The 27246-nt window shown below is 48.5% G+C and overlaps 15 protein-coding genes across 15 annotated transcripts; 5 read left to right on the forward strand and 10 right to left on the reverse strand.

The window, feature by feature from the left end:
* Nucleotides 1–21: 21 nt before the first annotated feature.
* On the reverse strand, nucleotides 22–409 carry ACHE_50558A (uncharacterized protein; the record flags this gene model as incomplete). Its single annotated transcript, XM_043280288.1, has 2 exons — nucleotides 22–312; nucleotides 398–409. The coding sequence occupies 2 exons, from the start codon at nucleotides 407–409 to the stop codon at nucleotides 22–24; spliced, it is 303 nt and encodes a 100-aa protein (XP_043137882.1).
* A 256-nt stretch (nucleotides 410–665) lies between these two features.
* Nucleotides 666–1576, reverse strand: ACHE_50559A (uncharacterized protein; the record flags this gene model as incomplete). Its single annotated transcript, XM_043280289.1, has 2 exons — nucleotides 666–1420; nucleotides 1495–1576. The coding sequence occupies 2 exons, from the start codon at nucleotides 1574–1576 to the stop codon at nucleotides 666–668; spliced, it is 837 nt and encodes a 278-aa protein (XP_043137883.1).
* An 883-nt stretch (nucleotides 1577–2459) lies between these two features.
* ACHE_50560A (Zn(II)2Cys6 transcription factor domain-containing protein) lies at nucleotides 2460–2939 on the reverse strand (the record flags this gene model as incomplete). Its single annotated transcript, XM_043280290.1, has 2 exons — nucleotides 2460–2778; nucleotides 2839–2939. 2 exons carry the CDS (start codon nucleotides 2937–2939, stop codon nucleotides 2460–2462), a joined length of 420 nt encoding a protein of 139 aa, XP_043137884.1.
* Nucleotides 2940–3280: 341 nt separating this feature from the next.
* On the forward strand, nucleotides 3281–4140 carry ACHE_50561S (uncharacterized protein; the record flags this gene model as incomplete). The annotated part of the gene is made up of 2 exons (XM_043280291.1): nucleotides 3281–4019; nucleotides 4079–4140. 2 exons carry the CDS (start codon nucleotides 3281–3283, stop codon nucleotides 4138–4140), a joined length of 801 nt encoding a protein of 266 aa, XP_043137885.1.
* A 968-nt stretch (nucleotides 4141–5108) lies between these two features.
* ACHE_50562S (uncharacterized protein) lies at nucleotides 5109–6651 on the forward strand (the record flags this gene model as incomplete). The annotated part of the gene is made up of 5 exons (XM_043280292.1): nucleotides 5109–5182; nucleotides 5242–5490; nucleotides 5550–6188; nucleotides 6247–6377; nucleotides 6452–6651. 5 exons carry the CDS (start codon nucleotides 5109–5111, stop codon nucleotides 6649–6651), a joined length of 1293 nt encoding a protein of 430 aa, XP_043137886.1.
* Nucleotides 6652–6811: 160 nt separating this feature from the next.
* On the reverse strand, nucleotides 6812–8197 carry ACHE_50563A (putative serine/threonine-protein phosphatase; the record flags this gene model as incomplete). The annotated part of the gene is made up of 3 exons (XM_043280293.1): nucleotides 6812–7042; nucleotides 7099–7775; nucleotides 7831–8197. The coding sequence occupies 3 exons, from the start codon at nucleotides 8195–8197 to the stop codon at nucleotides 6812–6814; spliced, it is 1275 nt and encodes a 424-aa protein (XP_043137887.1).
* A 3448-nt stretch (nucleotides 8198–11645) lies between these two features.
* Nucleotides 11646–12061, forward strand: ACHE_50564S (uncharacterized protein; the record flags this gene model as incomplete). The annotated part of the gene is made up of 2 exons (XM_043280294.1): nucleotides 11646–11789; nucleotides 11858–12061. 2 exons carry the CDS (start codon nucleotides 11646–11648, stop codon nucleotides 12059–12061), a joined length of 348 nt encoding a protein of 115 aa, XP_043137888.1.
* Nucleotides 12062–12096: 35 nt separating this feature from the next.
* ACHE_50565A (LCCL domain-containing protein) lies at nucleotides 12097–14115 on the reverse strand (the record flags this gene model as incomplete). The annotated part of the gene is made up of 2 exons (XM_043280295.1): nucleotides 12097–13537; nucleotides 13592–14115. The coding sequence occupies 2 exons, from the start codon at nucleotides 14113–14115 to the stop codon at nucleotides 12097–12099; spliced, it is 1965 nt and encodes a 654-aa protein (XP_043137889.1).
* A 346-nt stretch (nucleotides 14116–14461) lies between these two features.
* Nucleotides 14462–15227, reverse strand: ACHE_50566A (MARVEL domain-containing protein; the record flags this gene model as incomplete). The annotated part of the gene is made up of 3 exons (XM_043280296.1): nucleotides 14462–14886; nucleotides 14954–15113; nucleotides 15165–15227. 3 exons carry the CDS (start codon nucleotides 15225–15227, stop codon nucleotides 14462–14464), a joined length of 648 nt encoding a protein of 215 aa, XP_043137890.1.
* A 954-nt stretch (nucleotides 15228–16181) lies between these two features.
* Nucleotides 16182–17069, reverse strand: ACHE_50567A (uncharacterized protein; the record flags this gene model as incomplete). The annotated part of the gene is made up of 2 exons (XM_043280299.1): nucleotides 16182–16873; nucleotides 16940–17069. 2 exons carry the CDS (start codon nucleotides 17067–17069, stop codon nucleotides 16182–16184), a joined length of 822 nt encoding a protein of 273 aa, XP_043137891.1.
* Nucleotides 17070–17659: 590 nt separating this feature from the next.
* On the reverse strand, nucleotides 17660–19107 carry NSE4 (non-structural maintenance of chromosomes element 4 family protein; the record flags this gene model as incomplete). The annotated part of the gene is made up of 3 exons (XM_043280300.1): nucleotides 17660–17838; nucleotides 17894–18745; nucleotides 18804–19107. 3 exons carry the CDS (start codon nucleotides 19105–19107, stop codon nucleotides 17660–17662), a joined length of 1335 nt encoding a protein of 444 aa, XP_043137892.1.
* Nucleotides 19108–19502: 395 nt separating this feature from the next.
* Nucleotides 19503–22253, forward strand: VPS34 (phosphatidylinositol 3-kinase VPS34; the record flags this gene model as incomplete). The annotated part of the gene is made up of 2 exons (XM_043280301.1): nucleotides 19503–19561; nucleotides 19616–22253. 2 exons carry the CDS (start codon nucleotides 19503–19505, stop codon nucleotides 22251–22253), a joined length of 2697 nt encoding a protein of 898 aa, XP_043137893.1.
* Nucleotides 22254–22373: 120 nt separating this feature from the next.
* ACHE_50570A (uncharacterized protein) lies at nucleotides 22374–24638 on the reverse strand (the record flags this gene model as incomplete). Its single annotated transcript, XM_043280302.1, has 4 exons — nucleotides 22374–22965; nucleotides 23016–23947; nucleotides 24003–24096; nucleotides 24220–24638. 4 exons carry the CDS (start codon nucleotides 24636–24638, stop codon nucleotides 22374–22376), a joined length of 2037 nt encoding a protein of 678 aa, XP_043137894.1.
* A 365-nt stretch (nucleotides 24639–25003) lies between these two features.
* Nucleotides 25004–26100, forward strand: MTG1 (putative GTPase MTG1; the record flags this gene model as incomplete). The annotated part of the gene is made up of 2 exons (XM_043280303.1): nucleotides 25004–25273; nucleotides 25342–26100. 2 exons carry the CDS (start codon nucleotides 25004–25006, stop codon nucleotides 26098–26100), a joined length of 1029 nt encoding a protein of 342 aa, XP_043137895.1.
* A 216-nt stretch (nucleotides 26101–26316) lies between these two features.
* ISY1 (pre-mRNA-splicing factor ISY1) lies at nucleotides 26317–27158 on the reverse strand (the record flags this gene model as incomplete). The annotated part of the gene is made up of 2 exons (XM_043280304.1): nucleotides 26317–27069; nucleotides 27156–27158. The coding sequence occupies 2 exons, from the start codon at nucleotides 27156–27158 to the stop codon at nucleotides 26317–26319; spliced, it is 756 nt and encodes a 251-aa protein (XP_043137896.1).
* Between the last annotated feature and the right edge of the window lie 88 nt (nucleotides 27159–27246).

The raw sequence follows: 27246 nt of genomic DNA on the forward strand, positions 1-27246 counted from the left end.
AGGCTCAAATCAATACCCCCCTTATTCAGCAGGGACCCATTCCTTCAACGTGAGGAATCCTTGTGATGTTATTCCCTCAATGGTGTAATCATCCAAGCCGACGTAAACTGAGTTGCCGTCCTGCATATAGCCCATGTTATCGGGGTTATTCGCGTCCCAAAGGCAGAATGAGCCACCGGGGGCCTCGGACAACCAGACCCATCGGTTTATCTTAGTCTCATTCTCCTGCTCAAAGGTTGTGGGGGTAGCATTGAGCCATTCGAGATGGGCATGGCCGCGTGATTGGACTTCGAAGCTTTGCCCAAATTTGAGCTGTTGTGTCGAAAAAATAATGGCGTTAGATGAAAGAGTACAGAATATTTCGGGTCACCTTTGACACATGCATAGAGTGACTTACAGCCTGTTTCATAGTCGGGAAAGAATCAGGACAGAAAGAGCCGTGCCGGATCGGTATTAAATACTTGAGCCGGGGCGCCTTAATTGTGATACTGCACCGCGTACGGGACGAGACTATAATATCTTCTTTGTCTCCATCACACTTCAGTTGTGTCTAAATAGTACAATTGACTTCCTCCAGGGCAATCCTGTGTACAATTGTGCTTCCACCAAATGATTCACAAAATGACTGGCACACTCTCATGAATCATTCAATCATGCACCATAGTCTATGCTCGTTGACATTCCTCATCAGCTCGTATCCTATTCTGCGTCTGCCATGGGATACCCCATTCCCCCGATAAATCCTTCAAACGATATTCCGTGGCAAATCCTAGATCACTTTCGATCTCAAGGAGTATGTCGAGCAGATCCTGTCTGTCGTTTGTGTCGAATAAAGACCGTCCTGCGGTGTAAAGTGGTTGTAGCAAATTCTTTCGTACTCTGTCGTCGGGAATCGCACGCGCTATCGGAATGATTTTCATCGCATGCTGACGAAGGTCCCGTTGCAGAGAGTAATAAGTAGATAATACATCAAGTGCATTCTGGGGCTGTCCTGTGAGAAAAACATCCACGGGACGATGAATCAACAGCAGCATTCGTGCCATATGGTAGAACGACATGGTAATAGCACACAAGTCGCTGCAAAACCAGGATTCATGGTAGACGGTCTCCGTGGAAGGGATCTGTTCCTCGTCTTTTGCTGTCGAACAAGGCCAATCGATGGAGCAAGAGAAGGATGGCGGTAGCATATCATACCACCGGTTAAAAGCATCATCCATGCGTGTCCACTGAGGGGTGTCTCCAGCCTCCAGGTTGACAAGTTGGCATAAAAGTCTCACCAGAGCTTTGAAGAAAAAAGCCTCGACTTGCGTTTCCGCAGCAAAGTCTACCACAAAGTGTCCCATATCATCAAGCGGAAGGCCCATTTTGCGCCACATCGAAAGGTTTTCAGTGTCCACCCTGCACTTTTTTCGTGAGACATCTTCATCGTCCAAGTTAGATAACTGATCACGAATATTCTCGGTTTGGAGGCGGGTGGTAAAGACAAAAACTCACATGCTTCGGACATATCATGAAGTGCAAAGAACCAGAATGTTATCTCGAGTGCCCTCATGGGTTGGGGAACATGCAAAGGCATTGGAAAGGAGATCGGAAGCGAAGAAGCGTGGATATGGGACTGGAGTAATTTGTAAATGCCATTAATATGACCTGACCCAAGCCCTCATGGTGGCGCTGAGATCTTCATATTGGCAAAGAATACATGCTGTTATAATTTGGAATAAGGAAGCAGCTTCCTCTCGCTCGTCATGAAAGCTAAGATCATTACTCACTGGCGTTAAGCCAGTTTGATAAATGCAGCAAGGGGACAGACCAGGAATAGAGTGATCATCATGGGAGAGTTGTTTGGCGAGTAATTGGATTGCTTTTTCGTAGTATTTTGCCCCATACCAAAGAAAATCGAGCCTCGACTTGGAGAATGCCCTGAGCATCAACCTCTGACAGTTTGTCTGCCGGATCTTCAATATCGGGTCTTTCATTTGACCGAGCTGTTTAGCCGCAACTGCGCATGCTGCATACCGCACTAATGTGCTCGTGTGTGCAAGTTGCACCACGTGTTGGCTAAAGTACGAATGTTGACCGGCAAACACATCCATCCACAGGCCTGGCCCCTCGGCAAAATAACGCAAAAAAAAAGAAATGCAACTTCGTAACGGTCATGTTGGCTCTCTGTAATGTCTGCCGAGTGGTTACAGATGTGAGAAGAGCCTTGTTGTCCTCCCGGAGAGATATGGTGAAGTAAGAGCTCAGCGTTGAAGCCATGCTTTGGCGGGCTTGGATGAATTGTCGGTTCGATTACCGTTGACTGAAGTTGAGCAGGTGGGTTCTCGTCTTTCTCTGGAGCGACGTTCTGAGGTGACGATTCTCTAAAGTAATCAGTGGTGGCAAATGACTCTTCATGTTGTGCTGGTGAGGTCGATGACAGTGCCTGCACCGGCGATGTAGCGTTTCCAGGTGTCGAATCACCTATAAGATCGACTCAGAAAAAGTGTTAATCTGGTAGTAATGAAAAGCAAGCTTGAAGGGAGTATCCTACTGGGTTCGGGAATCTCCCTGCGAGTATCTCCATCCGCATTCTCATGCGAAACAGCACCCTGCGCAGCACCAGAGGATCGATTCTTCTGTCTGGAGCCAGCGCGCACGTGTGATGTAGCTAAAAACGTATAAGAGTGTTGTTTGAACAACCCGTCAATGATATGACAGGCACGACCACTCTTCAGGCATTGGCCACACTCTGGCCGGGTTTCGTCACATTTGATCTTCCTTCTGCGACATTCGGGGCTGTAGACACGATTAGTAAGGATTACCTCGGGCAACGCGCACGCAGTTCCCCAGACATACCAGCCCTTGCGAGATCGATAAGTCTCACGAGCTGGGGCACGGTGAGGACTAACAAGGTTGCGTCTTGGTTCAGGCCGTTGGCCTACCTCCCGGGGCGACATGGGGAATTACCCATGACTGAGCCAAAAAAAAAAAAAAAAACAATCAATAACAGTTCGGACAATGCAGAAGACACGGCCAGATACACTGAGGTGTCGCTCGGATGCTTTGACAGGATGCAGCAAATGCGAAAACGTTATGACGATAGATGCACGTGAGGAACGGGAATTACTCGAGAAATGGGTTAGTTCGGGGAAACCTTGGGGTCGGCAAATTAGCCCAAATAGGTAATTTTCGCGTTGCCCTGGCTATTTTTCCAAGTTTGGTAGTAATTTTGTATACCCCCCTTCAGGTTCAGGTACAATGGATGAATACACGACTGAGATTCTCGTATTATTTAACAATGCGTCCTGATCGCTTGTTTGAACTCAACATCATCTGCAATGCAGAGAACATCTCACAAGCTCTTCTTCATCTTCCCTCGAACAAACCCAAAATATCAATCTTCACGATGCCCCTTTACCAGCCCCCCGACGTACACGCACCAGTGCTCTCCCAATTTTCTCTCAAGGGAAAGATTGTTGCGGTGACCGGTGGTGCCCGTGGAATCGGTATCGAAGTGGTCCGAGGCCTTGCAGAGGCCGGTGCCGACGTGGCTTTGATCTATACCACAAGTTCCGAAGCTCCCGAAGTAGCCGCCAGAATCGCCAGTGAAACCGGCGTTAGAGTACAAGCCTATCAGTCAGATGTCACCTCGCGCGATCAGATTGCTGCTACCATCAATCAGATCACAGAGGAATTTGGTAACGGCAGACTTGACGTTGTTGTGGCGAATGCAGGTGTCTGCACTAACTCGCCGTCTCTTGAGTATACTGAAGAGAGCTGGGCTTGGGACAACCGAGTCAACTATGATGGCGTCATGTGGACAGCGCAGGCCGCTGGAAAGATCTTCAAGAGACAGGGAAAAGGCAACCTGGTGATTACGGCATCTGTGAGCTCTATTCTGGTCAACATCCCTCAGATGCAGGTCGCGTACAATGCTTCCAAGGCCGCAGCCGTGCACCTGGCAAAGAGCTTGGCCGTGGAGTGGACGGACTTTGCCTGTGTGAATTGCATCTCTCCTGGTTTCATAATGACAAAGAGTAAGCACGTCCTTCTCCACCCAGGAAAAGAGGAAAGTTTGACTAACTTCGTATCCCAGTGTTGACTCAGCAGCCAAAAGAACTGTTCTATAAGTGGCTGAGTATGATCCCGGGAGGCTGAATCTGCGATCCCGCCGAGTTGAAGGGGGTAAGACCCGTCTGGTATCCCGGTTTGAGAAAATGTTGCATTCTAATATTTCCTTTTCAGGCCTATGTGTTCCTTGCAAGTGATGCTTGCCCTTACATGACAGGTTCTAACATCGTCATTGATGGAGGCTACACCCTGCCTTAGACCTTTGTATTATGATGTTAAAGTTAGATAGACTGGATCTCTTTTGGGTATAGACTGGATGTCCGCGTAGCCTAATCTGGAGTACTCGGCTAGCTTGACGCGTGTTACATCATGAATTTGTCCACTCTTAAATTCCCTTTTCTGGTAGAAACGTGCCATCTCCGCAAAATATCCCCCGCAAACAGTCCGGGGAGAGGATGGGACTAAACCATATCGGGTGTCGCCTCGGAATGGGAGTAGATTTGTATAAAGGGCTACTGAAGGTGGCTGTATGATACTATTCTCTAATACAGGCCTCAATTTTTACTATTGTCTCTTATGTTCTCATTACTATCTTGGTTTTATACAATGGCAAACAACAGAGAGAAGAAGCCCTACTTCGGGCTCACCGGGACATGGCTTGTCATCTGGATCACAGTAAGCGTGCCCTCGAATGGACACTTTCCTAACACAGCATCTCTCTTGCTAAACAGGGCTTTGTGCACAGGTTGCCTGTGCAACTGACATGACCCTTTTTGGATATGATCAAGGTGTTTTCAGTATGCTCATTTCCGTGCCCCTTCTTGAAATGAAATCGAAATCCTAATCGAAATCCTAATCGAATTCCTCCAACAGGTGGTGTTGTTGTTACCCGGGACTTTCTAGAAATACACGATTTAGTCGGACCGACGAAGACAAAAACTCTCTCAACCGTTACAGCCGTCTATGATGTTGGATGTTTTTTCGGAGCCCTTGTGTCCTTCACAGTTGGGGAACGCCTGGGCCGAAAGAAGTTGATCCTGATGGGCACGACCATCATGAGTATTGGTGCTCTGCTCCAGACCACTTCGTATGGTCTCGCACAGATGTTCGTTGGACGGGTTGTTGCAGGGTAAGAAGATTGTGTTATTTCTGTTTGATACGTGACAACCTGGTTGATTTTCACTTCAGCATAGGAAACGGGATCAACACGTCCACGGCCCCTATCTGGCAGACGGAGACAGCCCCGCCACAATGGAGAGGAAAACTGGTCCTTGTCGAAATGGTTATGAACATATTTGGATCTGCGCTGGTCAATTGGATCAATTATGGCTTGTCTTTTTGTGGAGGAGCTGTAGCATGGCGATTTCCCATTGCCTTCCAGTTTGTTTTCATTATTATCTTATTCTTGACTGTGCCATGGCTCCCTGAATCTCCGAGGTTAGTGGCTCCCTCTCTGTTACGAATTTTTGGGATGCATGGGACTGATAATTAGCCAGATGGCTCTTATCACATGGCCACGCAATTGAGGCAGTCAAAGTGCTGGCATGCCTCGAAGAAAAACCCGTTGACGATCCATTTATCTCAATGCTTTGCCAAGAGATTGAATACAGTATCCACTACGAGCGCGATAATCAAACACGATGGCGAGATCTTTTCCTACGCAAGAAGAACCAGGATACCAAGACCCTTCGCAGACTTATCCTAGGAGCTGGCACGCAGCTTATGCAGCAGTTTGAGGGCATCAACGTCATGTCCTATTACATGCCCACCGTGTTCATGAATTCAGTTGGTCTGTCTAATAGCATGTCAAGGCTGCTTACTGCCTGTAACACGTCGTCCTACTTTGTCTTCACTTGTATCGCTGTACTCTTGGTCGAGCGTTTAGGCCGAAGAGGTTTGATGTTGCTGTCGACCTTTGGTCAGTTCGTTTCCTTCCTGATCATTACTATACTGTTGCGCTTGGCAGAGAACAAGCCAACAGGATCGGCTGTCGCATCCGCCTCTATTGCTTTCTTCTTCTTGTTCTATGCTTTTTTTGGGCTCGGTATGCTCAGTATTCCATGGTTGTATCCAACAGAGATCAGTTCGCTTCCAATGCGGACCAAGGGTGCGTCCGTTGCAACGGCTACCAATTGGTAAGAAGAAATCGCGCATCAAGTAGGAATCCCAAAGCTGATGTGAAATCTCTCCCAGGATTTGCAACTTTATCGTCGTCGAAATCACGCCCATCGGCATCCAGAACATTGGCTGGAAATTCTGGATCGTCTGGACGGTTCTCACTGCTACCTTCCTCCCGGTGATTTATCTTTTCTATCCAGAAACAGGTTTGTTACTTGCGTTTGCTTCTCGTTGTTTTTATCTTGTCAATTTGAGACTAAATCTGCCTCCTCTCTCTTAGCAAACCGCAGTCTGGAAGACATTGATGCCTACTACCGCTTTAATCCCTCCCTGTTCGTTATCAGAGACCCAGATGCAATTTGCACGAAGCGCCCTCAGAAGTATATTCAACACGAAAGTGAGGAAGTACAAAAGAATGCCAAACAAGGAACACTGGACATGTACAAGGCGCAGTCTCATATGGTGGAACATGTGGAATAAGCTTGGGGCTTTGTGCAAATTCTGCACTGCCAATGACCTTAGAACCTTTACAAATAAAAAGCATCGTCCGGTTCAATCATCACAACCGATATCAAATCTTTAGCCTCACAAAGTTATTTGGAATACAAGACCGTTTATAATCTTTATCTGTCCACCATCTCTACTCCTTAACATCGTCACGGCATTTCTGCTGTACAAGACTCTGTTTCCCACCTACTTCAATCACCAAAGCCGTAAGCTTCTCCCCTTTGACGCAACCCGAATCCAGGCCCTTGGTATAATCGCTTATGGCAAGGCCCGTTTTTGAATCGTGGCCGTAAATGACCGTCATCGTGGATGCTGCTGAGTCAACATTCTTGCTCGCCATAGTTGAGTAGTGTTTGTTGAATAACTGCATATAGAATAAGTATTTTGAACTCTATAGTCTGTTGCATATGGGAGACATACCCTGGCCCACATAGTCCCCTGGTGCGAATCAAGCACTTTTTTCTTATCGAAATCAACCGAACGCATATTCATAACATTCCACGGATCTTGCTTCTCCAACTCAATGTCCGGGAGTAAGCCTGCATGCACCACGACCACCTCGCCCATGCCGCGAATCCATCCCAGTTTGAGGATCATCGGACAGGACTCGAGCCATTGTGCTTGCTTATCGCTCAGCTGAAGCGCTAGGTGGCGTTCGCGGGCTTCTTTGCCACCTTTCTGATCTTTTCCTTTCTTATCTTTCTTATCCTTCTTGTCCTTCTTGTCTTTTTTCTTCTCTTTCTTCTCCTTCTTTTTCAACTTCTTCTTTTCTTTCTTCTTTTCCTTTTTCTCCTTTTTATCTTTCTTCTTCTCATCATTCTTGTCTGGTTTCTTTCCTATCTCCTTTTCTCCTTTCTCTTCTTCTTCCGATTCACTTTCATCCTCAGTACTCGATGACGACTCCTCGCTCTGTGCCATCATCTCCTGCCGTAACCGCAGAATCCGATCCTCATGATTCCCACGCACAGAGGAAGCAGAGTATTTCCGTGCCAGATCGACAACCCCAAGGCTATCGGGCCCTTTATTGATAAGATCCCCCGTGAAGATAAGATGGTCATGATCAGGTGCAAAGGACAATTTCTCCAACAACGCATCCACTTAATATAGGTAATTAGCTAGATTCAGAGAACTAAAAGTATGTCGGGTACTTACATGAAGCTTTGCATCCATGCACATCACCGATGATGATCAGTCTCTTCTGGGATGTTGCAGTCGTTGTTACAGCGTCATTGCTGGGCAACAATGCGGGATTCAATGATTCGATTCGGAGTGGCTTATTAGCATCATCGTCATGGCCAGTATAGTCTTGAGTCTTCGATAATAAAGAGATATTTTCAAGCATGTTTTTCGTCTGTTCAATTGTCGCATCGTGCAGCGGGGACGAATGCCCGTTTAGTTGCTGGTCCATGATCGTATCCCGTTGCCACATCCAACAGATCACGATGGTAAATATACAAATGAAGTAAAATATTGGAGATTTGAATCTATATCCAAAATGTTGAAGATGTTTGAGGTTCATTCTAGACTCATGGAATGAGTCAGTGGATATTTTCTGGTGGTGATTGTGGAGGGGATGTTGATTGGCGGCGGGCAGTGTTATGGTGGGATGGTGCTGCATGCGTAGAATTGCTTGACAGGGCAGCTCGGCGAATATTTAGGTTAGCAAAAACATAAACAACAGCAACAGCAATAGTAAAGAAAATCAAACATCAGATGATAACAGGGCATGAGATAGTATGCTCAACACAAATAATACAAATAAAAAGACTAACAATAATTTAATATCAGCTATTAGGGGGTTGTGAGTGCCATAATACTGGGTATATGGCTTCTGGTTGCCACAAAAATCAAACAGCGCCATATTGTTGTGCGGAGGATATCATGTCCAGCACCAGGTTGCTTGTGCTGTCTGCTTTTATCTTCTTTTGCAATTTTTCCTGCTTCTCAGGGGAAAGATTACCAACCGGGATTGGGTCCAACCTGGCATTCAAGCTCTTGCCGTCAAAGAGACGATCCAAATACGACTGGTCGTGCATCCCTGGCTTCATGGATAGCCGCGCATGCTGGATAAATGTCCGGAGCCCCCCCTCTCCCCCGATTGTTCGAGGATATTGTCGCAACTGAGCAGGTGAATGTGGTGTCAAGGCAGCTTTAACGAATCCATACCCCCCCTCCTCCACCCTCCACCCTCCACCTCCTCCGCCTTTGCCACATTATGTTCCTCGAGGGCCGGTGAAGAAACCTGCTGCTCAGACACAGCCCAAACCGTCAGCAGGGAGTCTCGGCATTGGGATCGAAACCGAAGTCTTGCTCAGAGGCCGTAACCGACCTCCTGCAAATGAGAACACATTTCCCCGATTTGCCCGGCGGTGTGCCGCTTTGTATAACAACACAATCAGCTCCGAGTTCCCCAGGATGCATAGCTTGGTTCAAAACCAGTGGGCAGGAGTGCCACACACTCAATGGGTTCTGCACCACGATCCAACGTGTGAAACGGAGGCAGAACCATGTAAGAGCCGCTGGGTACAGCCTTGCTGGCTTCTCAAGTGCGCTATAACTTGATGAGTCGTAGTCAAAGCCTCGCTGAGGCGATTTAGATGACAATTTCAATCCCTTTTTATCTTGCCTGGTTCCCTTATGCATAGCTCATCCTTGTGCCAAGAATGGACTATGCCGACATCCGGGAGCGTTCAACCTGATTGCTCAGTGGAAGGATGGAATTTCGTATTCAATAATAAAACTTATATACTACTCCATATGTATTCAGAGAGCGCCTGTTATCTCCCTCTTGAGGCTCGTGCTATACACCTTGGGCCATTCCCCCTTTGTATGCTGAGAGTTAATGCTCTTTCCTATAGATGCAATGTTTCAATATACGAATCAATCTCAGTGGCAACCTGGTGAATGCCTAATTCTGGCAAACATTCTTCACCAGCTAAAATGTGTGACGGCCTGGTCACGTTGGCTGGTTATCACGTGAGGTGTGGTTGTTTGCTTTGTTGCTTTGTTGATAAATAAGGCGTTACCTCCTTTCTTCCTTCCTCATGTCAATTATTCTCGTTGATAGGTACCTAGGTAGAACACATGAGTTGATGTTCCGTTAACCTGGTTGAGCTCCGTGACAAAATGGTTCTCACTGGAGAATCAGAGATTGGAAGATTCTGACAGCTTCAGGGAAGTTTTTTTGATATGTGTGAGAGCAGGTCCATAAGATTCTGAGCAGTTCATCTGTGATTGTGGCTGGTAATCGCGTTAGCTCAGTGTTAGGTTGAAAGTCTAAACAGGGCTGATAGTATTCACACAAAGCTGCAGAGTCTTCTGTTTCTTTAAACCTTGGAAGTTGCCTTTTGCGGGTCTTGTCATCGACTGTATCCCAGTCCTCTGCATACAGCTGTTGTAGAATTGAGTCACGCCCAGCGACTCTTTCAAAGCTTGCAATTTCTCTGGCGCTTTCATGGATCCTACGGTCTTGGGCCTGTATGGTTTGTTGCATAGATGTTATTTAAGAGGCTTGTCTTTAGACTCGTCGAGTAGGACTTCAACTTTCTGTGAGAGTTCTACCTGGGTTTCAATAGCCAGCGTTGCCTTTCTGTAGGTCATATTGTAGTCGATTGTCAGTCGTCTTGTATGAAACTCTCCTGGCGCTTTTGATATTGCTCACTGCTGTCGTGATGCAAACGTGAGTACTACTTGTATAGAACTCTAAGTTGATTCAACTCCAAAACGTGACCAGTAGCATGGTTGCTTCCGATTAACCTTCCGTTCTTCGGGGACCAAACCATGGTTTCCGACCACAACCTACTGTCTTTTGTATTTCATGCATCACAATGCGTCAGCAAGACACGGAAAATTGGAGTAGTAGATTCCCTGTGCTAATTATATACTAGTAGTAAAAGCTAGCCTTTCCACTTAATAGAACCACTGGATCACACGGCCTCACCAACCCAAACTTTGATTTAGCTGACTGTACCATGAGCTCTTAAAGGGGCTGTCCCTCTGATGCTGTCCGTTTTCGAGCCACATATGCCAAATGTTGACCATCTGCTTGCATAATTGCTATTCAATCTGAGTACTTTCCAATTTAGCGTAGAGGTCTATAATACGCATGATCTCCGGTAATTGGAGAATTTTGTCAGCATTCATAAAATAAGTCCCATATTTTGAATGGGAACCCTCTATCTCTCGGCAATCCTCAGCCATGTCCTCCGGAATCAGCCTTCTGATCTATCTGCTTGAATGGATGCCTGAGGCTGGGCTCAGGAGAAAAGGATAGGCTGGAGGTCTCTGATGTGGGCCGGCCACTGATTGATATGAAGGAGGCTCATCTCTGCCGGGGCTGAGGGTTGCGATTTTTCTGGCATTTTCTTCAATATTACGCTCTTGGGCCTCTATGGTTCGCTGCGTAAATGCGATCTGAGAAACTTGAGCTTGGACTATCGCAGCCAGTGACTCCAGTGAAATACTTGTAGCACTTTCGATGGGTTGATTATTGAAATCGAAGAAAATGCTGTTGTGAGTTAGAGCTGGTTGTATGATGTTGTTAGAACTCTTGGATATTGTCTTTCTGTTGGGGTTATGGTCCTGAAGATTTCTTTCATACTTGAGCTTCTTGAGGATGCCTATTTCCTTGATGCCTGCCTTCAATTTCTACATACAAATTCTCATCATTGCATCACATCAATACTAGGCTACCATGTCCACAGCGGACCTTCCGAAGGAGATGCAATCCATGAAGGCCAATGTCCTCGAAAATCAGCATTCTAGGAGTGAAAAAAAAAAAAAGAATCCTTGCATTTTTTGTATCATAATGTGCTCATCCCCCCGCATAGTACCTATCGGGCCCGAGTAACTAACCCTGACATCAAACGAACGCCACCACAAGTATATAACCTCCGGTTTCTCAAATATATAGACTACTATCATCCTCTCTATCCTCACATCCAACTATAACCTTCCTAATCGGCAAGATGTCCTCCCGCATGAGCCCTAGGCACTATCTCTCCCGCTCCAGCAGCCAACAATCCCAGTCCCAATCTGAAGAGGATCCCTCTCGCCAGGTTGGCCAGGAGACTTACCAAGGTGACTTTGCGACAATGGATCCGGCTATGCAGGTACTTCTATATATTCCTAGAGCATTTTTATGAAGTTGATTTGTGGCTGATACGTCTGCGGTTGATAGCGGCAAAGTGTATCCTCGATGGCCACCGGTGGACGTGGGATGCAAGATGGGATGCAGGGCGTGTCCCAGGGTATGCGACAGGGATTGACACAGATGCCACAGGGCATGCAGCAGGGGAAGGAAGCTGGGAAGGGTATGATGGGACGATCGAGTCGGATGATGGATATGTCGAATATTCCGGAGGAGGTTAATGAATTGGGTTGATTTATGTACTCTAGTGAGATACAGATTTTTCCAAACTAAAGAGAACGAAATGTCTCATTCCACTTTCCATCCCCCTCCCAAATAACCGGGTCCGTAAAATCTTCGTACCAAAATCCTCCCAGTGCATTCAACTTAATGAATCCAAATCGGAAATATTCCGCATCACCCTCACGCTGTCTCGTCCAGTTGAATGAGTCCACTTTCCCGTCTTCCTCCCGGAACCCAAGGAAGCGCTCGACATCATTCACCAGCACACTAATTCCATCGGCGTCTGCCGCAAGCAGGTCTGGAAAGTTAAACAAGATGTTCTGACTAGACATAACCAAGGGCGCCGCAATTTCAGGAAGAGGTGATCCCAACTGCGCGCCATCGAGAAGAGCTCCTGGGGTTTGAAGGATGCTGTCAAAGCCCCAACGGGCGATGCCATTGATAAACAACCCCACCAAGAGGCCTTGGTAAAGGAGACTTGGGCGAGTTTGAAGTGTTGTTCCCGGGAGGAATAGAAGACTGAGGATGTAGTGGTGGATTCGCAGGTTCATATTTGGTACGACTAGCAAAGTTAGGACGCCAGCGACCAACAGGCCATACACGCCCAGCATTTTCGGCATTCGTCCTTCGTTGCGGAATGCGATGGCTTGGGTGATGACGATGGCAATTAGAATGGTGACAATAGTAATCAAGGCTGGGATTGCGCCTGGTTGTTGCTGGATATCATGCGGCGTGAGACGTGAGATCGGGATTTTGTCGAATGTGTCCGTATTCAAAGCTCCGACCCAGCAGGCCCCGAGCCATAAGACTGTTTTATCCCAGTGGGCTTCAAGCTCTTCCAGCGTGTGGCGAACGCAGTAATAGTATATAACGAACCCACAGAAAGCAGCGGGAAGGAATCGACCCAGCGCAGTCGATACGACTTCATAATAGTTCGGATATTCAGGAGGGTCCGAAGACAACCCTACCTGAAAGTATACAATGAAAAAGGTAGAGGTATAAAAGGCGGCAGGTGAAGAAATGCATAGTGAGAGCAAGGTAGTGATCACCACAGCGAAAGTGAACAGTGACCACCGGAGATCCGGGCAGTCGATACCCGCGTCACCCGGAGCACCACCTTGATCGAAAGTGAAAGAGAGAGGGAAGTTCGATGAGAATCCCAAGCTCGAGATCCCATTCTTTTCCACGGCCGGGAATTCGTTTTGTTCGCCCGTGCGGCGGAGGATACCGCAGCCTCCCTGCTGGTCCGAAATAAGCCCAGCATGCAATGCTGCTGGGCAGATGAACGAATCACCACGGTAGACGCCCATATCGCTCCCATTCGAGCCTCCAACGACCAGACTCCGGTAATTAATCTCCTGGGGCCCCACGACGTATGGTTCTAGCACCATGGAGAACGAGCAGCCTGCCGGACAGCGGAAGGCGAATCCCTCTTTGTCAAAGGGACGGCAATTATCGCCATTGATTCCACAAGAAGTCGAGCCCGACCTGTCAAGTATAAGCCAAGAGATCTTGCAAACGCAGTGGAACTAGGGTCCTCACCAAAGTCTATCGGAGCATGCAAGTTTCACCGGTTTCCCGTACCCAGATACGTCGATGCCATTGACCGATTTATGTATAATCGAAAGAAAAATAACGAACCACAAAATGACAACAGAGAACAGAAGCCCAATCTTGGCCCTTTTACTAGGACAATATCGGTCAATTAAGCGTCCTGGGGCGGTTTGCCAACGCCGCAGCCAAGGTGTTATCTGATACTTCCGCGGCTGTGGCGGTCCTTTCGCCCAGTTAATCACCCCCGGCACTGAACACTCAAACCTCTCTGCCCTTTTTAGTTCTGGGCGCGGCAATTGAACAGACGTCGGGAGCAGAGGCTCTGAACTATGTTCCTCCTCATCGCCGAGCCTGACGGAATCGGAGCTCCCGCGAGGGACCGCCACGAATTGGTTACTACTGTCAGAATCATGGTCCAGTATCTCCAGGGGATATTCCTGGGGTTCGCGGGGGGTCTTTTCGAATGATGATGAAGATGATGAACTCTGCCCTGAACTGCCTTCTGGTCGCATTTTGTCATGAATTGAGTTATTGGAGTCGTTAAGAATTCCCCGGACGCGGCGATAGGGGAGACGGAACTTAGTCAGATTGTCACGGTCCACCTCCATCTACGACTGTCTCTTTCTTTTTCTACTCTGTAAACAAGAGTACGGTATTTCAAATTAAGATTAAATCTAACATTAACATAACGAGCGACAATAATTGCCACCTACATGCCACGGATCATCATCAGCATGCCATAGGGGTATCAACATAAATCATCAATATCAACCATTGTCAGTCCTGCACGAGTCCACCGATAAACCCGCGAAGGTAGGCGAACATGGCTGCATATTATATCAAAAAATATTAGGGACACTAGGTCCAATAGGACCGTTGCGCCATTGTTGGGTATGTTCGGTGTTTATACGTCGATGCGCGCTGACTGAACACAGAACCGAAATCCACGATTACAGACACGGTACTGCATTTAGACAGCAGAGCGGTTCCAGCGGCGACGACCGGTGGAGCTGTCCTTGCGGAAAGTGAACCAGATGCCCTGTTCATCGTCAATTTCCTGAAGTTTATACCAATAATATCCCGGGGAATACGCACCACGATGCCAGATACGAGCCAGACAAAGGCGGAGATAAAAGCGAAAGCCTCAGCAGCCTTCCAGCGACCACAAGTGTCACCGCTCAAAAAGCCACCCCAGTGCCAGATGCTTCCGCAGTTGAGCTTGTGAATGGCGTCGACAAGGATACCGAAAGCAGCAAACCAGGCGAGAGAGAGGATAATATCAACTATAAAGGGGTTCAAATTAGCACGCTGCACTCGGTGGGTGAATTTTGAATTGGACTGATGGCGTACTTGGGAACAAGAAGAAGCCGAACGAGCAAGGAATTAACCAAAGTAGAGCCAGCAGTATCGATACACCGGCGACGACCTCGGTGTAGATCCATCTCGCCTGGGGCCAGGGATCAATGTTGTCGAGCTTGTCGAGGTAATGGCCGATGATACCGGCAACGATCTAAATAGTCAGTTTTCTGCTAGGGTCATGACACGCAGGACTTGTACATACAGCACCGAAGAAAATCTCAGCCACGCGGAGCACGGCCGACACAATACGCGAAATCACAGGCATGATGGTGGGGTATAATCGATTTAACTGCGGATGGAGTATATGCAGCTATCTCAGTCGAAGGATGTATCTGCAGGATAAAGCACAACAGAACAGAAAAGCCAGAGGAGCGACGCCTTTTTAAAGCCGGCCCAAACATTCACGCGCACCGCAAAAAACTTGCATGGTGGCCCATGATCTGCGGCTTCATTTGCCCAACACAGACCACTTAATGCGGTTGCCCAACTTCTGGCCGATTTCCCGTCATCCCGAGGAGGAAGGATCATCGAGTCGGTGTCCGATCACTGTCACTTTACAAGTACGTCCTGGACATACGTACTTCGTAGTACAAATTGCCGTCTCTTACTCTCATTCTCTCACTTCCATCAACCATGTGAGTTCTCGTATAACACTCAGTCTCAGCATATTGGGCATATTATACAATGACATTGGCACTGTACAGCACAATGTGACGGCACTGCAGAAGCAAATCATGTGGACCGGTACAGACCCACGCCAGCTAGGACAGTTAAGGCTTAGCGGGATCCATAGCTCTACGTTAGTGGCATCTACTAGCACCAATAGCCAACCCATAGACCCAAAGACAAAGCTTTCTTTTAGGCGTAAACTCGGCACCTGAGAGTACGTAAGGTGCAGGCATCAGTTAATCATCGCCAGATTTGGGGCTCGGCCACAATTTGCCGTTCTGGGCAGGTGGCTGTATCTGATTCATGCCACCAGTCGAATATTCTGGACTCGGTCATTATTGCACTATTTGCTCGGATTTCATGGGTGATTTGTGGCTCATGAAGAATCGAGTCTTTGTATTTGACAGAGTAGAGGACTCCGCGGAACAATACCCCTCGAATGACGTCAGTCAGATCTCCACTGACTCAGCCCTACAGAATGGGAGGACGAGAAAGCAGGACGCCAGAACAATGCCATTAATTATTACTCAGTATGCTGTAAAGCGAGAAGCTATAGTCCCTTCTTATCATAACCCAAAAACCACTCCATGACAGTGCGAAATACCCCCTTTCCACCACTCTCGACCACATCTCCATGACACGGAATGATGCGATTGAAATCCCACTTATCAATCCTCTGCATAGACTCCCGGAACGCCTTCCGATTACTCGCAGAAAGGATATACCAAGCAAACCGCTTCTGCCATGTCGCATCCCCACTAGTCGACAAAAACGGGTGTACCATCTTCGTAAGAATTCCAGAATCCGCCGCCTCGTTCGTCAGTGAATACTGTTCCCTGGCTGGCAGGTTGAAGAGAAGATCCGCCTCGATGAGCGTTCGCGATCGTTTATGTAGAAACACTAGTTCCTTCGAGCCGTGACCGTGCACATATTCAGCCTCGAACTCGGAGTCGAATTCCTCCGTGACCTTCTGCTGAGCATTGTTCGTGTCCTTGGTGAAGATGTGGTGGAAAGACGTGTCTTTGAATTCCGGATTCGACTGCCGTTTCTCCCAGAGTCCTTCGGGTCCGATGATTTCAGCATCCGGATACTCCTTTTTCCACGATGTTACGTGCAGGTGGTGCTCCATGTCCGGCGCGGCGATGTATTTGAGCTTCCCGCCCAGTGAGTCCACCGCTTCCCGTACTTCTGGCGTGAATGTCACGGGGGAGAACACGGCGACGGATCCGGAGGCTAGTCTGACTATATATATGAGACAAATATACGTCAGTTAATTGATCCTAGTAATTAATCAATCGGGATACATACCTAATGTCCCCCGCGCTCCGAATTTGAGACGGCCGAATCGCGCAAAAGGGAGGCTCATGGTCACCACATCCGGAGTGACGTTGCGGATTACCATCACCTGTGATGGATTTGTCGGAAATAGTTTGGCCATGATGGTACAATTTCTGAGGTAAATGTAATGTGTCGTGTTTAGAGAGCTGCCTGCGACTGTAGTCGATGGCGGGTACCTCGTCGGGAGCTTCGATCGACAGGTACGACTTGAGCTTTGGCACGTGCCTTCAAAAGCTCTTAAAAAGTGATTCAAAATTTGCTTCAGATAGTTTGAAAATCAAATCGCTGGCGAAGAAAAGATGGTAGATGGCGGCGATGATGTTGGGGTTGAGAGGTTGAGAGCTGAATGCGGCAAAAAATGTGCGAGAGTTGACAGGTATCCCTGAGCAGATTGGAAACCCAGGATTCAATTAGTCAAGTGTAAAGTATATGCAAGTATTTATTGTATTTTGTTGCGATTTTGGGATTCTGTGATGTCGCCATGTACATGTAGTTACCTGGACTTTCAAAGTATGACATAATTACGCGCTTATAACTACGCGATTGGCGCACAGATCACGGCAATGAACATTAAGAGCATTAACGTAACTATCCATATGTCCATTAAGTAAGCATATTATCTACATATATCTAACACTCATAAGGGTATCGCTCATTAACCACCCCTGCCATTACTCTGACTTCCCCATCTCAACCATACCAACCACGCCTGGTCTGCTGTTCCTCTTGACGATGCGGGATAATGCAGTCCTTTCTATCATACAGGTCGATAATAGCTTGCCATGTCTCAAAATCAAGGCTGAAGACGGCTTGATGCTTTTGAATACCCTTCTTCTGGGCTTCGATTGGTGCGTATGGTTTGGTAGGATCTAGATTTGATATGTTAGTGCCAAGGCCAAGTTCCAAATGATAGATGGAACCTACGTAGTGTTGGCAATTCCCGGCTGTCGAAAGAAATACCCACTGTGCCATCTCTCACCAAGAAACTAACGTAGAATAAATTCTCCACGCTCTGTCCAAATGACCTCGGGTTGATGCAGAAGAGGAACAGCGGAATGCCGCCATCATCAGCAATTTCATACTTGTCCATCACCTCGTGTATTACCTCATCGCTAGGGTCCTCCATTTGTCTTAGAATCCTGTCTACTGTTTCCATGCGTTGCTCTTGTGTTGTGGCGAGCAACTTGTTGATCTTCGAGCACATGGTCGTCAGGTTGGACGTCTCTTGTCGGTCAAGATCTTCCTCTTGAAGTTCCTGAGGTCGAACAGCCTGCGAAGGATCGATGCGCTCTCGAGCTTTCCGCTGAGTCTGCTGCCGCGTGCGCTTCTGGACCGACAGGGGACCCAGCAAGAAGCCCGATACGGGTGGTCGAGCATTATGCTGGAAACAAGCCGAACGGCCAAGCCAATCCCAATTCATAGCATCTCCTTCATCCTCATCATCGCTATCGGCTTCTGGGTCTGGTTGCGATCTGCCGGCTGCACGAGGGCGGATACGCTGGGTGCTGCTGGCGAGCATTGCGTGCGAGTCTTCCGGGCCGCGGCGCATAAACGTTATACATTTCGAAACAAACTCATCCACATCAATACCTGCTGTCGCATCGCCCATCGAGAGTTGCGTTGTTTTCTTGTACGATAGATCCGCTGCGCTGACGAGAAGACGGGAGTCGATCGTGGCGTCCGAAGTCTGCTTGACATGGTCGAAGTAATCGTTCGCTTTCTTAACCGTATCTCGGATTCCATGATTCCCGGCCTGTAGGTATTCGCTACGCGAATCTATACCACAATTTAGTTACTAGGTCACTAAAGACGAGACCCTGGGCAATCGCATTACCATGGAGATCCCGCGTCAGGTCTCTCAGACCCTTCCGAAGCCATCTTCTTTCAGTCTCATCCTGATCAGGATCATAAAATCTATTATTCCTGACTGCTTGCGATGATGGAACTTGTGACTGTGTACCGCCTTGGATATTCGATGTTCTATCCGCTAGGCGCTGTCGCTTATTCGTATTGGGCCTCGAGGCCATGCTTCCTCTCTTGCGGTTCCTTGCCGATGCTTGGTGGTTTTCCTTGTCCGAGCGAGTTGTCTCTGGCGAAGACCGGTCCGAAACGACGTCTGTAGGGATAGCGCGCGCCATGCTAACTTTTCCCCAGCGGTTTGGCCAAACGGAACGAGCGAGCAATGAGGCTGTGATACACAGCAGATAAGTACCGGAGATAATCACGTCAGTCTTCGCGCGTAAAAAAGCAAAACGGGCCAACTCCAAACTGAAGAGCAACAACAGCGCTTACTCGAGCAGAACTCCCGAGTTGTCCAAGTCACCTTATCCACTTTCGATCCGCGGCGCGTTCCACGCGTTGCGATAACTATCACGTGATCACAACTCCCACCCCGCGTCATCGCGGCACTCTAGCCAATCAGTGGTCGTCTGGACAGCTTTAGCTCATTCCGCTTGATATTCAGCGACTTCCCCAGTCCAGAGCAGTCGAAGACCAGGCGATGACGGTGTGAGCAGAGAGCCTCGAGTGAAGGATGGAGGCATTTACATTTGCTACTTCCACGCAGGTGGACTTTCCAATTCACGTCAGAATGTCTGTGAGCTTTCCGATGAGTTAAGGACCAGACAAGTCGCTAACTTGGTACAGTGGCTCGTTGGAAGGAAAGCAGAAAAACATCCCGTTCTCCGTTTTGCTGAAACAACCGGAGCTGCGGCATATCGGCTCAGTCCAAAATTCCGTCTCCGATCTATTCGTTACGGCACAGCTATGGTCCGACTCGAAACCGTTAGGAGTACCGGTCCAGACCTCGTACAAGGCGTTCAAGTCCCGGCGGATATGGAATGAGTGGATGCAGATGCCAATGTCGGTTAAGGATGCTCCGGCCAAGTGTCAATTAGCTATCACGGTCTGGGACCTGTCCCCATTCGCTGGCGAGGGGGCACACGGCCATTATATCCCGTTTGGTGGAACGACTATCCCGATATTCGATGGCGAGGGTAAATTGAAGACAGGAAGGCAGAAATGCAAGGTCTATCGCCACAAAGCCGCTGATGGAATGTCGTCTACTACCACTCCGTCGAGCCCGCCTCCGAAGCGACGCAAGGCCCAGAATCCCGATCCCTTAGGCCCGTCGGTGGAGGAAATGGAGTTAGAGAGAGTGGAGGTTCTGATCAAGAAACACGAGATGGGTGAAATACCACGAATCGACTGGATGGACCAGATGGTTTTCCGACAGCTGGAGAAGCTCAAGCTGAATGCTGAGGAGGCTGCGAGGAAACGAGCAATCCGTCTAAAAGCTACGAAACAAAAGACTTCGCAAGCTGATGAGGAGGAGGACGAAGATACCGATCAGAATACAGACGATGAGAATTTTGTTATATATGTTGAATTTCCACGCTTCGACCATCCGATCGTCTGGACAGACTATCAGTATCCCCCGCCACCCGTTTCGGCGCATCTTCAAAACACACCGGCAAATCAGGCTGCACTGAAGCCCCTTCCGGAAGTCCGTTTTGGCCCTGGGATCGAGGGTGGTGAGGCTGTCATTAGGATTTACGATCCTGAATTAGGTCAGACAGGGAACCCGTGCGAGGACAAACACAGAAGATTAATTCGCAGTCACCGCACTGGTATCATGGACCGTGACTTGAAGCCGAATCCCAAGATCCGTGATGAACTAAACACCATTCTCTCCTACGAACCAACACAGGATCTCAGTGCCGAAGAAAAGGATCTTATTTGGAGATTCAGATACTTTTTGACGCGCGAGAAGAGAGCGCTCACCAAATTCGTCAAGTCAGTCAACTGGCGGGATGTTGGAGAATCCCAACAAGCAGTGGACATTCTTCCCAAGTGGACGGAGATTGACGTCGACGACGCTTTGGAACTTCTTGGTCCTACATTCGATAACGCTGCTGTTCGCTCTTACGCTGTAGAGAGACTTAGAAAGGCTGATGATGACGAGCTACTTCTATATCTTCTGCAGCTAGTCCAAGCGCTTAAATACGAGGACAGCCCTGATGAGGATCTGGAAGAGTCAGCGTATGACTCTTCTCTGGCCAATTTCCTTATCTCGCGGGCTGCCAACAACTTCAAACTTGGAAGCTACCTACATTGGTATCTCATGGTCGAATGCGACGACGCTGGCCCGGGAACCTTGTCAGCACAACGGAGGCTTTTCGCCCGTGTGGAATACTATTTCATGGCAGAACTGGAGAAAGTCCATTCAGAGAACAGAAAGACGCTATTACGCCAGGGTGAACTTGTCGCTGTTCTTTCGAAAATCGCCAAAGACATTCGTTTCTCTCGAGAAACCCGGCCTTTGAAGATTGAGAAGTTGAAGAAGTATTTGAAAGATCCGAAAAATGACATTTCTCACATAGATCCGCCTTTGCCGTTGCCATTGGATCCTGATGTCTTAGTGACTGGCTGCTTCCCAGACGAATCCAACGTTTTCAAATCGTCTCTTTCTCCGCTGAATGTCACCTTCAAGACGTCTGATGGGCGTAGATATCCAATTCTCTTCAAAGTTGGCGATGACCTTCGCCAGGACCAGCTCGTTATCCAAATCATCATCCTAATGGACCGTCTCTTACAAAAGGAGAACCTGGATCTCAAACTCACACCATACCGTATCCTCGCAACCACCTCAACAGCAGGTGCCGTCCAATTCATCCCATCCACCTCCCTTTCCGCAGTCTCCGCCAAATACAAATCCGTCCTTGCTTACCTCAAGGCCAACAACCCTGACGACCATGAACCACTTGGAGTCCGCAAGGAAACCATGGATACCTACATCAAGTCCTGCGCCGGATACTGCGTGATCACCTACCTTCTCGGTGTAGGCGATCGTCATCTTGAAAACCTCCTCCTTGCACCGGACGGCCACTTCTTCCACGCGGACTTTGGCTTCATTCTTGGTCGTGACCCTAAACCCTTCGCGCCGATGATGAAACTCTGCAAGGAGATGGTCGAAGGAATGGGCGGGACCACGTCCCCGCTTTATCTCCAATTTAAGCAGTACTGCTTTACCGCGTATACGACGCTGCGGAAGTCTGCGAATCTTATTCTTAATCTCTTTAGTCTAATGGTTGATGCTAATATCCCTGACATACGAGTTGAACCGGATAAGGCTGTTCTGAAGGTTAAGGAACGGTTCCATCTGGAGATGACTGAGGAAGAGGCTATAAGGCATTTTGAGCAGCTTATTGGGGATAGCGTTAATGCTATCTTCGGTGTGGTTATTGATAGGATCCATGACTTCGTGCAGGGGTGGAGAGCATGAGGTATCCATGGTGTTGGGATACTGGCTTGAATTTGTTATGAGGCGCAAAGGCTTAGATTTATGATACCCATGTAGGAATCATTTATATTATATGATACCGCAATCTAGACGTATTGGTGGCTACCTGCCCTTTCTCCCAATCTCCTCGTCCGCCTGCGGATAAGCATCAAGCTCAATCCAATCATTGCCAGTATCATCGCTTCCCGCTGCCCGTATATCATGAGATAATCTGTCAGATTTAGGCGACGCTCCAACAGTGAACATATCATTTCGATTATCCGCAGAAGTAGTGGGGAAGAAAGCATCATCTCCACGCTGTCCATCGCCAGGCCTCACATCTCCCTCCTGTGGCTTATTCGTCTCGCGCTCATCTTCGTCATCCTCCGGTGTCCCTTCCCTACAAGCCCACGCATCAACAAACCTGAGAACTTCCCGTGGCCACCAGCGCTTCATAACAAGTAACCGGAACGGCACCAGGAGGATGATCAGAACCGGAAATGCCGGCGCTGCCTGTGTCAATGTCACGATGAAAATAGCGACGGTGATGGCGATCTGAAGGATCGTATAGATATGGATGGAGATGTAGGAGGGCTTTTGCAAGGATACATTGTCAAGGTCCGTGTCGCTATTTTCTGGTTTCGATAGAGCTGCAGGCAGTGGTGGGAGTTCGGATGGTGGTGTGAGAAGGTAGAATGCGCGATATAGGATCGGGCTGGTTTGTGAGCTTCTAGTTCCTGCTTTAAAGAGAATTGGTTGACCTACTTGACCGATAAGCTCTGCTCCCCCATGAACATAAACAACCCTGCGAGTACACTTGTCGGCGTCAAGCCAAGCACCTTCATAAACGGCGGGCTAACAAATGCGAAAATCGCCCCTGCGTGCAGAAACGCCGACCACCGCTGCTCATGCACGCGCTTGACCTCTCGAGTCTGCATCTTTTCCTCGCCGTCTACAATAATTGTCGATGTTTCTTGCTCTGCATGCATCAGGGACTCCGAATGTAGAGGCGCCTGCGGTAATAGCCCATTGGAAGGTGGTATACCCAGAATCCCACAGATAGCAGTCGTAGTGCCCAGCAATATAATATCCCACGCGAACCCGCCAGGTTTCCGGGTCCCGTATCGGTCAATCGTGCAGATAATAGAGCTAACCTCGTGGTCGAAAAAGAATAAAATGGTGATGATAATTCCCGGAATTATAGCCCCGAAGATCCATGGTACCGGCAGTTTCCAGAACTCCACGAAGAATCTATCTCGGTCTGGAGACGTGGGTCTGAAGGTCTCACTGACTGGGAGAGTCATCTTGTCGAGATGTGCCAGTTCGCCCACGTATGGTAGACCAATGAAAAGGATGATGGATATAGCGGCCGCGTATTCTGTTAGGAGGAGTCGAGCGTAGCGATGGAACAATGGCTGCCAGCTTTCTGCCGTGGAGAGGAATATAGCGAAGAGCATTGTTCCCACTGCGCCGATGATGGCGTACAGGAAGGCTGCAAATGAGAGGTCTGAGTGTGCTCTTTCGAGTTCCTGGATTGCTTTGTGGAAGTAGATGATGCTATTCAGTAAGGAGAAGATTTCCGTGGCGAAGGTGGTCACGTATTGCATTGTCCAGTCGTGAGCATTGATGATTGCTAGTATGTAATGCAACCAGGCAGAATGGATCAGAGACCAGGCCATGAAAGGCAAGAAGGGTATCTACAAAGGGCCAGTGTCAGACAGAGCAATACGGTAATGAGTTAGCGATGGTCACCTTGAACGCTTCATCGCAAAGCTTGTATATGTTCTCAGCTAGCACGGAGAAGGGTCCGGTGACACCAAGGATAGTCAAGGGCTGGATAGAGAATCTAAGGGTCCATACTCAGCATTATTCCCGGGATACTGTAGCTAATAAAGGCATCTATGGATGTTGCGAAAGTCAAAATGTTTATAGAACCAGAAAAAACGTATACAACAAGAAAAGCACCTACAGAGAAAATATGACACCACAAAGTCCCGTGCTGAATACGACTTCGATGGTTCCCCAGCTCTTCCCGGTCAAGACATACAAATCGCTCGCGAACGTGATGCCGGGTAAAAGGTTCGTGAAGAACACGTACACGGCGCTGGCAAAAATCAATTGATTGAATATAGTCCAGTCAGATCTATATCGACGGCGAAGATTCATGATATCCTGCTTCACCAGCCTGAAAGGCCTTAGAGGACCGCCAGCAGTCACCGTACCCCGCAGCACTCGGAATGGTTTCGGGGTATGCTTGGAGGGAGTAATGATAGAGTGAGCATCATCCTCCGGTGCATCTGTTTCTGGGTCCTCTCGCTTCTTGTTCTTCCTCCGCCTTAAAGGGGAGTTCCGCGCGGACCGTGGTCGGAATGCTGAGATCAGAGACATGGCGGGGTACCTTCGGTATCACACGCCTCGATGTAGGCCCCTAGTAGGATATTTAGGAACAAATACCAAGGGACCTAGTTCTGTTAGCAGCCAATTGGCAGAAACATCATTCTCAAACGGAACGCAGCCCTGAGCCAGTGCGATGATTGACGGATGACGATGATGCAAAGGGACGATGATATGCCGCGGCTTTTGTGACCGCCTTTATATTCCGCTTTCCATTTCTGCCCACCAGCTTTGCGAAATCCTGGGAATTTCCTGGGTCAATCTAAATATGTTCCCAGGTCAATTAATATGGACGTCAGTTCTAGTTCCATGTTCCAATTGAACCCATATAATCATCGCCCAGTGATTGTTGTTTTTTTATGATGGCAACGAAGTTCATTCCGCGCCAAACCTTCCCCCATTATGGATCCATCCCAAGGTCATATTACCTGGGTCACCATCGGACTGGGTTGAATAAAATGAAGAATATGTTGTCCTCTATTGATTACGTTGTCGAATGCCGCGACTACAGGGTTCCGGTGACCTCAATGAATCCGATGTTCGAAGAGGCACTGGGAAGCACAAGGCGCTTGGTTGTATACACTAAAAGAGATCTTGGTGCGGATCCTCGGCCCCCTGTACGGCAGCAGGTAAGTTCAAAAAGTCTCCTCATCTTAGGCTAGTGGCGCATATAGCTCACAACCAACTTTCGCCGCAGGTTGAAAAGACGATCCAAAGCTTCGACCCCACCAGCGCCGTCTTCTTCGTTAGCTCGTCCTCCCGAAGGGACATGAGTCCTATAATCAGACATCTCCGGGATGATGCACAAGGGCCAGATAACCTGGTTGGTAGTCGTGTCATGGTAGTTGGTATGCCAAACATTGGTAAATCGACGTTAATCAACGGTCTGCGCAACTACGGAGTAAAAAAGGCCAAGGCTGCACAGTCCGGCGGTCAACCAGGTGTCACACGCAAAATCGGAACACCAATCAAGATTATTGAGAGGGAGAGTGGTTCTCATGTATATGTGCTGGACACTCCAGGTGTCTTTATGCCATATGTCCCCGATGCAGAGAACATGCTCAAACTAGCCCTATGCGGATGTGTGAAAGACTCGGTGATCTCGTCCTTGACGTTGGCAGATTATCTGTTATACCATATCAATCTGCATGATGAGCGGGCATATCAGCGGTGGTCTGAACCAACAAATGAGATTGGTTCTCTCCTCGAGAATTTCGCTCGATATACTGGCCTTCTGGCCAAAGGCGGCATCCCGAACATTGACCTTGCAGCATTGCATTTTATCCAAAAATGGCGGTCTGGCGAGCTCGGGCAGTTCATTTTGGATCATTTGCAGGCTGAACAGTCCCGCCGTCAAGAAGGAATAACCGAGTCAGCGACCAGTATAACGCAAGCACTGAAGGCAGATAGGATGGCGAAGAAGGGGAGAAATCAACAGGACACAAGATCCGACTAGTTTGTAAAAAGAGATTTCCATGTACAAAAGAACGAAATTTGCGCTGGTATCATCAAGGGGCCTTCCCCGTCAATGCATCACATTATGAAAATAGCAAAACCATGAACGTATATAGAACTCAAATGTGAGAAAATGAGGAATGAAAACCGTAACGCCAGTAGATGATGAAAAGAACAGAATAAAAAACGACCTGAAGCACCTCCGTCCGCGAGTGTATCAAGAGATCTTATCCAAGAGCCGTCTCCTCCGCCGGTCAACGAGTTCTTCTTGTACTTCTTCAAGAGACGGCAGTCTCCATTCCATTCCATCTCCTGCATCGCCTGGCAAAGATTCCCACCCATCTTCGGCATCATCTTCCTTCTCGCCGCGAAGATCTTTCACGGCCTCTTCCTCCTTTTGCCTCTCGTATTCTAGAAGAGTACCATCCTCTTCATCCAATCCGTATCCGAAGTAGTTCGCGTCCACTTTCTTGGTCGCGATATCACCACCCCGTCCGCGCTCTTCACCTTCCTCCTCCGCCGGCCCACGACCCCGTCGAGCCGCCGCCTCAAACATCTCCTTCACGCCCGGTAATTCCCTAGCGCGACCAAAATATCGATACCCTTTCCCTCCGCCTGGTATTTCTCTTCCCTCCTCGTCGTACATGCGACCCGAACCTCGCATGTAATTCGGCCCGCCCAGGTTCCGGATTTGCATCTCCCACGTCCACTTCTCGCGCATAAGCTTATTGATCTCATCATTCAGATCCCGGATCTGGTAGTCGCTAAGACTCTGTTCATGAATGCGGGACACTTTTCGCGAAATCTCCTTGAGGACCTGGCCGCGCCATTTCTCGCACATCGGAATCGAATCTACCGTCGTGATGGCTTTGGGACGACGAGTTCTCCCCATGTCGATGATGCCCAGATCCGCAGCCTGCTGGGCCCGGAACCGGAAGAGCATCGATTGCGCTTTCTCGCTGTTACGCGCCTGTTGATTGAGAGCGACATGGTTAGTGATTGCCCAACGGGTTTCGCGGAGCGAGCTGCAGAGATTTTTCGGATTTGTGAACTAACCATGATGAAAGGCTGTCTGAGCAAATCCGCCGAGTCAGGTTTTGGGCGTCGCGGGGCGAGGAAAGGGCTGTAGAGACGACAACCTCGTGCC

This window comes from Aspergillus chevalieri, chromosome 5 (genome assembly GCF_016861735.1).
Source record: "Aspergillus chevalieri M1 DNA, chromosome 5, nearly complete sequence".
Classification (NCBI taxonomy): Eukaryota; Fungi; Ascomycota; class Eurotiomycetes; order Eurotiales; family Aspergillaceae; genus Aspergillus; species Aspergillus chevalieri.